The 9,733-nt window shown below is 38.9% G+C and overlaps 1 protein-coding gene across 1 annotated transcript in view; it reads right to left on the bottom strand.

The window, feature by feature from the left end:
- Nucleotides 1-6,872: 6,872 nt before the first annotated feature.
- samd10b (sterile alpha motif domain containing 10b) overlaps nucleotides 6,873-9,733 on the bottom strand; it is a 43,080-nt gene continuing 40,219 nt past the window's right edge. Inside the window, exon 5 of the mRNA XM_035380833.1 lies at nucleotides 6,873-7,667. Within this exon, the coding sequence (XP_035236724.1) occupies nucleotides 7,645-7,667 (23 nt within the window). The 3' untranslated portion in view covers nucleotides 6,873-7,644. The remainder of the gene's footprint in view (nucleotides 7,668-9,733) is intronic.

The raw sequence follows: 9,733 nt of genomic DNA, 5'->3' as shown, positions 1-9,733 counted from the left end.
GTGAATTCAGATAGATGGAAAGCAGCGATAACAGAACTGATTTAAATTAGAAAACAACGCAGGCTATCAATTACTTGCATTTAAACTAACTGTATACGACATAATTGGTTCCTGTTGTAATTTAGAAGACAGATTAAATCGAATAATAATAATCATAATCAGAATCAGAATCATAATCTTCTACAGTATAGCCTACACATGAAAAACTTACTTTGCGGAAATAACTTTTATAAACGCCAGCGCTTAAGAAAGTGTTATGTAATGCTCAGAGAAAAATTATCTATGAAAATGCTGCAGTTGAAAGGAACCATTATGTCTAATATCTGATCGATGGTGTATTCAATGGCCTAATTTATTGTTTGTGGTTCATTTTAAGTAATGGTGTAGTCTCACAGATATTAACAGAGCGTCCAGACGATGGCAGTAGATACCTTCTTATTTCAGTGTTGGTCAGTTCCTGAGAAGAAACTCGATCGAGGGGTGCCCTACGGTGAGGAAGGACCTAAACCCCATGTGCTTAACATTTGAGTGACTTTGATGTTCCCACATGTCCATCTAAGTTTATTGCACAGTGAATATAGTCATGAATGATTCATAAAGCATTTATCTTATCTGAATGTTGCCCTTGTACTGATCATCAATCACTTATTAGATTCTGATCTGAACTGTTTGATCCGTTCTCAAAATTATGCTATTATAGTTATCTATTACATCAGTTTGAAGAGGATTTTAAGAAGTTGTATATATGTATTATTATTATTATTATTATTATCCTCACCATTTTTATTATGTATAGTTTTTGGTTTCCTTCCACAGTCTGAAGACATGCAGGTAGGCCGATTGGAGATTCTAAGTTGCCCATAGGTATGAGTGTGTGAGTCCTGCAATAGATTGGCATCCTGTCCAGGATGTATTCCTCCCTCTCACCCAATGCACGCTGGGATAGGCTCCAGCACCCCACATGACCCTGCTCAGGATAAGCAGGTATAGATAATGGATGGATGAATGGATAATGTATAGTACTGTTTACAAACAGGTAGTCATACAGCTGGTCACAATGGACATTTCCCAGAGGGAAAAACCCGGTTATATTATTTTAAGATGCATGAAAGAGACATTTTGGGATGTTTTGGGGTGTTTTGAAGTATCAGTAAGAATGCAGAAAATAATGACTTGGTTTCTTGCATCAATTAAACATGCACACTCCAGGTTTATTTGCATGGGTCACATTCCTCATTTTTTTATTCTTAAAGGAGGTCGCCTGTGGGACATGAATGCTAAAGGGAGACTATTTCACTCCAGGAGAAAGTCAGCCAATCTCCTTCATTTATAACTTCTTCCTTTACCAATAAGAATTTTATGCTTGCCTGGTAAAGGAGTGAAATGTTAGCCCTGAAATCCCACGGACTGGGAACATGGTGGCTGCAGTTGATTACAGAGTTACTAGTCTCATAGAATGAGCCGCCATTTGTTGACTGAGCTTTGGATGATTGGCCCACTCAGACTGTGGTCTTTTATAGGTGCAGTTAAAACAGCGGGGAGTTCAGAGACATGTGTTTCTCTGATTGATTGCATGCTGGCCCTGCTCCTGATACTGGTAAAGTCATACTATAATGTACTTTCTGCCCTCCCCCTTTTTTTAACACAGCTTAATGGTTATGGTAGGTTATGGTTCAACATCATATAAATCTTTCTCCCTTGCTCACTGACATTAATTAGAGTCCAGTGATTTACGTACCTCTGCTTTCCGGTTAAGAAAAAGTGCTTTAATTGATCCTGTTAGCTGTAGAGAGGACCTTTCTTGCTTTCACTCACAAAAAAATTAGAATTTATGCCAATATGTGTTAAAATATGTGACGTGGTATGGAAGAATGTTGCTTTGATAGATTGGATTTATATTTAAACATTGGTTTATATATTTTCATAAACATTTGTACACAGTACAAACATAATGATAACAAAGACTTGACATTTTCTCATGCTGTCTCTTTATATTCTGTAGACGCATTCATTTTGGAGCTATGTAGAGATGAAGTGTGCGTGTAGTCCCAAAGGAATTTAATGGTGTCGTTTACACTTTCATCGTGAGACAGCTACGCACAGTATTTACATTTTTGCTGAGACACAGGAACACATGGTCCATTATCTCATTCTGTGACGGGGTATTTATCATGGATGTAATGTATCACGCCAAAATGAAAGGGTTGGGCTGACTGCGTGCACTCATGGCAAACTGTGGCATTTGTACCTGGCCATTATGTGAGGAAGGAGAAACATAATACATGCGATCCCACTAAGAAATACTGCAGAATCTACGGCTTTATCAGAACCTCCATTCCTTCCATCCATCTGCTTTTAGCTAAAGGGCATTCCAGCTGGGAACAGAAGTTTCCAGTACAGGATATCCTTTGCCAAAATATTGCGTGTGGTAATGCCGCTACATGAATATTAGACACATAAAATTGGAATGTTTTGGCTTCAGCAGTTGGTAGGAGGAAGTTGCAATGTTAAGAACATGGAACTGAGTACCTGGTGAGTTTATGGGTCCACTTGCACTCATACCCGATAGGTGACAAATTGGATTTCAGCATATCCCATATATGGTTTTTTAATTTTTAATGTACTGCATATTTGATTTCTCGCATTTAGACTGACGCATTTCTGCTAGTTATTGCACTCAGTGTTCTGTCAGGTGTGACAACCAGATGTACAAAAGGGTGCCTTGCGACTCCCACAGGCTTATTATGGGATGTTATTAGTCAGAATGTTGGTGATGGGAGAAGATATATGCTTGAACGTTTATATGCATATCAGATACCAAGAGTACCTGACACACTACTCCAGTTGCGATTCAAATCAGATTCAGACAAATCTGATCCATGTCTGATTTCTTGTGTTTAAACAGTTATTAAATGTGACACATATCAGATTTGTAAAAAAAAAAAAAAGGATTTATCTCAGATAAAGACAAGTGTGAACAGGGCCTAAGGAATCTATGGTAATAGAAGCACACAGACGTTGGGGTAGACTATAAATCTGCACACTGAGTTGCTCTGGGCTATGAACTGACACTATACTTTGAGCTCGTCTGTCTCTGATGCTGTGTGGCCTCACAGAGCAGATACCATTGGCTGATACTTCACCGAATGGTGTCTCAGTGATTACTGACAGTCCGTATCCCCTCTGTGTGTAGTTTAGGTTTCTAGGTTTGCTTGACTATCTTTGTGCAGCACTGTTTCTAAGTGAAACATGGTACAGGGCTCCTCAAGGCTTTCCCGCATACATTTTAATTATACATTGGATTTTACTTGCTGCAGATCATCTGCACACCACCCTTCATCAAATTACCCTATGCTTCACATCAGAAAATCCCCCCAGATTTGTGTGTTTGTGTGTCTGTGTGAGTGCATGCATGTGTGTGTGTGTGTGTGTGTGTGTGTACACACACACATGCATACAGTAGCTCACAAACCCTTGCTCTTCTCACTCCTCTTCTTCGCCTCCTCGTCTGTTGTAATTACAGGAATCGAATGCTTCACGTCTCTCAGTAAGTGCGCTAAAGCAGGGGTGAAGTTCTGCTTTCACTGAGTGATTTACGGGTGGTGGTGACACCAGCCTTCGCGCCGACGCTGTGAGGCGTACGCGCTGGCGAGCCGCGCTGTGTCTGAGTGCCGTTTCGGGTGCCCTCTCCTCTCACAGCGTGATTCAATGAAGATGTGGCACCATAGATTACTGTTATTTATTCCCCTCTCCTGCCACGCCTTTGTGAAAGGATGGAGTGCACGGGAAGGGGTGACAGGCATCCGGGCAGAGTGAGAGCAGACCTGTCAGAGCAGGTGCAGATCATCGGACACAGGGAGAGGGCGTGGCCAGGCCTCCCAGCCAGAGACTCACGTACTGTTTGGAACAGCAAATAAATTCTGAGGAACTGAGGAACGTTCTCATTATTCAGATTCAGATTCAGATTCAGATTCAGATTCTTTTATGAAGTGAGAATGTTGGCAGACATGTAAAGCTATTGCAAAATTGAAAATCACTAAGGCTCATTGTTATAAAAGTTTTAAAAAGAATAATGTTCCAACTTTATCATGACTTTGTTTCATATTCTTTAATTCACTTCATCTCTATTAATGTTTCGCTCGAAAATTAGAGTGAAATACATTCGAATTGAAAGCAAAATCTATCAATTTGGCGTCTGCTGACACAAATAAAATTACAAACATGTTTTAGCGGCCTGCGATGTAAATACACTTCTTCCCTAATTAACTTGTACTCCTATTGTTGATGTTTTAGAGTGCTGTATCAGAAAAAAAAACTGGCAAAGAAGCAAAATATTCACTGAGGAAGACAATACGCTGAAATAAATTTTATGGTCTCATTAATAATGAACACTGACTGCAGTCTTGAGTCTGTTAGTGTACCAATACTCTAAAATTTGATAAACACACCTGCTCTTCTGGAGAGCAGTGAAAATTCGCTCAATAATCAGACCTTCCTTTGGCTGACGATTTCTATATGCATGTGCTGTTGACAATTGCTGAACATTTGTGGATGTTTTATAACATGTATAGAAATGTTATGCAAGATCAACCATTACTTTTGACCTTTTAATCAACTGTTTATCTACAGTTATACTGAAAATGTACATTGACATGTTGTTGACCACTTGAGAGTCTCAAGCATGGTTGCCTGCTATTGATGTAGAAATTGGTTTATCTAAACCATCTTATTTTGTTTACTTCTATAGCAACATGAGTTTTGTGGGGATAAAGTGCTTTAAATTTAATGGGAGAGTAAGACTAGAGTATTCCTTCAGTCTTTCAAAATCATAGTGCAAGATAAGCTGAATGAAACCAGATAAAGCAAAAATCCAACAAGAAACACAAGGGGAAACTGAGATGTCTGAATTTATTTTATTTAAAAAAACATTTCCCCATATTCTGTACAACTGGTAATTACTTGAAATTTTCATATCCATTTTGCATAATGTGTCAAAAATGGAACTAAACACCACTTTTCCTATAAAAGAAAGTTTGTCTGTTTAACAGTCAGATTCTCTGACCCCCAAACAGTCAGGGTCTACTGAGGAGATTTGTGACTGTGAGTGTGGCAATGAGGCAGGGCCCACAGTGAACAATGACAACCCGGAAGACAGATCCACGAGAGAGCTCAGTTGAAACTGATGGTTCATGTCAGCAGTTTCTTCTAATCTGCTGCCTGCTTTGCAACCTTCTAGCATCATGCTCCTGTCAAAGTCTATTAATTGATATGTTGTACAATATGTCTGAGGCATCAACTTGAGGAGTGAGAGCGATGCTCCCAAAATTCAAACCACCCTTCGGGTTTCCATTGATGTAGCTGCAGTGAAGGCAGCTCTGAGCTCTTGCTCTGAGCGGTTGCTGTTTTAGGAAGCACAAGGTTGACAAAATGAACAGACGTTGTCACTGTATTTTGTCTAATTGTACAGGTTTGAACTATGAATATTTCATAAGTATATACATATATATGTATATACTTATTAAAATATATGTATATAATTTTTACTTTTCCTGCCTCTGGCTTGCAGCAATAGCTCAGAGTTGCCTTAGTCACAATTACATCACCGTAGCAGTGGGGACCAGGGTTCAGCTAAGGGCTAGCTCGACTTCAGAAGCATTGCTCGGTCAAGTTCATCTTTCATACTTATACAACACATCAAATAATGGATTTTGACTGCAGTGCCCTTTTAAGGTGGCAGAGTGGGAAATTACAGTTTGTCAAGTGTAGTGTGAATAATATCAGGTGGAATATGCGCTGTGCTTTTAAGAAAACAAACACGGGTATCACTATATAGCGTTCTGTGTATTTGTGAACTGTCACATAAGCATGATTCCTTCTGCGTTTTTGTAGTCAATATTCTATCTTACTGGTATGGAGTTATTATTATAGGATGCATCTTGCCAATAGTCTGTGAGCCAAAAGCCACAATCGGTTTCAAATAGATGAAGTCAGTCCATGCAGATGATTTAGTTTCTCAGTCGTAAATAACTGTTCACAGTGCTACAGGACTCACATTCCTGAGTGCTACATTCTGATTCGATTCAATCCTTCATGGCTACTAAACTCACATCAGACCATTGCTTTCCATGAGAATAACAATTACTGAAAGTCGATTTCTGGCTGTTTGACTCATTCATGGAGGTTTTTTTTTGCCATAAGATAAAATACGACAAACAGGAACACAAATTACATTACAAATATGTGTTTTCTCAATTACTGATTCATACATGGAAAATCTGAGTTATAATTTTGAAGAAAAGTTTAAGAGTCAATATGTCATTGTCTTCTTACCAGGGCACCCTATTGCTATTCAAATAGTGTATTTTTTAGTGTATTTTCACCATATGGCATACTAAACGTCAATGAATGAGTTCCTTTTTGTGGAATATAGTGATGGAAGTCACAAATCTCATTTTTAAAAGATGGGAAAAAATTTTCTTTTGGAAATTGATGCTCATTTTTTGTTATCAGAAGGAATGCTCTAATAAAGGTACTGTTATTGTGAAAGCTCTACAGTATTGAAATAACAGACATAATCAGAGGACACACTTTCACAGTAATCCTGGACTCACAATGCCTGTTTAATTATTGCTATATATTTTTTTTCCCTTGTATTTTCAACAAATTACATAGAATATAGAGGTGTTCATATAGTGAATCTTTCAGTAGCTACATACTATATGTTTGAACGGTGAGGCTTTATAAAATGGTTGCAACTAACTGAATCAGTAAGTGCTTTAGAGGATGGAAATCTGTGGGTGGTAAACAAATCAGGGCTTAAAAAAGAAAAATCAAAGTCTAAATACTGAGATGAAAATGACAATATCAACCACAGGTTAGAATGTGATATTGAAGAAGCCACATTCTGTGGTACAGAGTTGATGGGGTTGCCCACGGTTGTTTTACAAAGATCAATTCAGATAAAAGACCAGGACGTTGTGAAGATATGAACCCACATTAGAGACATTTGGACTGCGCGAGCATTCACAAACATGTGCTGATGGGTTCATCCTTTTTTGTCCTACAGCCAGCAATGTTGCAAATGCACTCCACTGGGAAACAGTTTGAGAAGGTAATGTGTGGCCTATAATAGCAGTAACAGGGATGATGATGATTGTGTTCCACCATACCAGGAATTTTAGCATAATTTTAGACTCCGTGCAACAGGGAAAATATTAATGAACCATACAGTAGCACAGGCCTGCTAGGACTTCTTCATTGCTGACGTATCATAGCCACTCAGTAGTTTCATTGCAACACCTTCCCAAACTGCAACATCCAGCAAACCCCTCTATTCCCCTCAACCACCTCCAATAAATAAACAATAAAAATGATTTCACAGATGATAATCTGAGTGATTCTGCTTTTCGTTGTTAGCAATCTAATATTTGATCACTATATTACAGTATCAGTCTCATTGCTGAACACAGCATTGTCTTTTAAAAAATGCGTAGATTGCTGTCTTTACCCCCAAGTTGGCAGAAATGAAATTCTCCTTTCAAATTCAAGGCATGATCTTCCATTCACATATCTGGACTGTTCAGTTCCTCCCAGAGGTATGAGAGATCCGTTGTGTCAGAGAGAGCTGCCAAACGGATGGATGAGCTAAGATAGGTTTCCAAAGGAAGCTAGAAAAGACAGAGAGAGAGACAGGGAATACATAATTCAGGAAAACAAGAGGGGGCATAAGAATTTGAAGACCGGCTCCCCTCCACTCCCATTGCCCTCCCCTCCCGTCCCCCACCCTAGTTTATCAGAGCTTCTCCACAAGCCCTCTCTTTAAGCAATCTCTATTATTGGAGAAAAATTAGGATATATTTAGAACCTTATTAAAAAGTAAAATTGTCTGCAAATGTTCCGAGTCCTGAGAGTGCCCTCAGTGACTCCCATAGCTGGCCGAGTTAAGCATTTGCAAATCAATAGGCTTGTTAGCATGAGTCTCTCCCTCTTCCACATCAGCCAAAATCAATTCGCACACTGTGGCGATTCCAATGGGTTTCACTTAGGTTCTCGGGACATTAGTGCCTCATTAAGTTGATAAATTTTCTTTATCACACAGAGGATATCAGCGCTGGCCAGTACACGGAAGTAGATATTAAAGTTTTCCTAGGCACAGTAATACGTTTTATTGACATTCAAAAACACACCAAAGAAAACAATGTTTAAATGACAGATGGGAAAAGTATCTAGCTTGTATTTTTCTGCAAAAATAAATGTGAATGTGAAGCAGAATTTTTGCACACTATATGCAATTACTTCTTATCCTAAATGCATTTATGCATACAGATCAAAGAAAATAATATTTTCTGCCATTAAAACAGCAAGAGCTTTAAAATGTCAAATAAAATCATCAAGATTATTAGAAATATATAAATATGCCATGTGTCATTTGAATCTGTGAGATTGTTGGTTTTCGATTCATTTAGAGTGAGGTGGAAATAATACCTTATGCATGCCATCTAAAATGCTTAAATTCAGGAAAACACCTACATACAGACAGGGTCATTCTCAACAAACAAAACCATGTATAAAGTTTATGGATAACGGAGTGAAATAGGTGCACTTTAGAGTGCTGGGTTGTTTCCAAGACAACCAGCCTTTTTGTCAACACAAGACAAGACAGAGGGCAGTTCAAAGCACATCTTTCATTTTTTTTAAAGGAAAAATAGATTGTTGCCATTTCAGTTCAAAAATTCCTCCTCGGGCCTAAGGCAATGAAAAAAGAACAGCCAAGAATGTTAATGAGAAGGGAAAAGGGGGGGGGGGGGGGGGGGTTCAGGGGGTTGTGGACTTAACTTTGCATTCTTATGAAGTAGACCTTCAGCCAGCAAGTGATAGGAGGATACTGACACTCCTCTGAGAATGCATTTAAATTAGTGCTCAGCCAGTCTGCATAGGACTGTTGGATTTTCTCACAAATTTTGTTCAAAATTTCATCAATTTACATTCTGTACACTGTCAAAGTTAATGTCACAGGCAGACAGGGAATCCACAAGGGACAGGAACATAAAAATATGTTTCAGGACAGCAAGGTTATGACAGACTTCAGCTGGAAGAGTGCACATTTGCAATAACTGACAATTGTTTGGAGGTTATCTAAGTCATCCTGCTCTCTGATAATTACTGTAGGGACAGAGAGACGTAAGAATGGAACAGATGGTGTTCTCCATGCTAGATGCCTGCTTACTGGAAATGATTAGCTTTTTGACTGAAGGATGGACAGTATACAGCAGAGAGAGAACAAAGAGCGCAACCAATGAGAAATACCGAAGGTCCCCCTGTGTCCACAGCAGATGCTTCATACCGTTGGCCTTTTGGCCATATCATGCTACTAGCCGACAAAAGCACGGGATGTCTGATTAAACAATTGCTGAGTCATGCAAATCTTGCCATAAAGCCCACCTTGCCCAAATTCACATTTGCACAGCTATTAAGTCAGATTTCCAGCCTAAAAAAATCTAAACACAAATGTAAAATTGTGCTGCATTCATGCCGGAGGTCCAACATAAACAATGTGTGATGGAGTGAATATATGAATATGCTTTCCACAGGTTGGGATGAACATATATCACATGCATTAAACTAAGTTACAAGACTGCAACTTAGCAATAAACCTCACAGTATTGGAGATAATTAGAGATAATTTCATAAGCAGCCAAGAGTGGACCTGATAAATACAGAGCTCTGCCAGTTC

Source organism: Anguilla anguilla, chromosome 11 (assembly GCF_013347855.1).
Source record: "Anguilla anguilla isolate fAngAng1 chromosome 11, fAngAng1.pri, whole genome shotgun sequence".
In the NCBI taxonomy this organism is placed as follows: domain Eukaryota; kingdom Metazoa; phylum Chordata; class Actinopteri; order Anguilliformes; family Anguillidae; genus Anguilla; species Anguilla anguilla.
The sequence above is the reverse complement of the archived record's forward strand: the minus strand, read 5'-3'. Positions and strand labels throughout refer to the sequence as shown.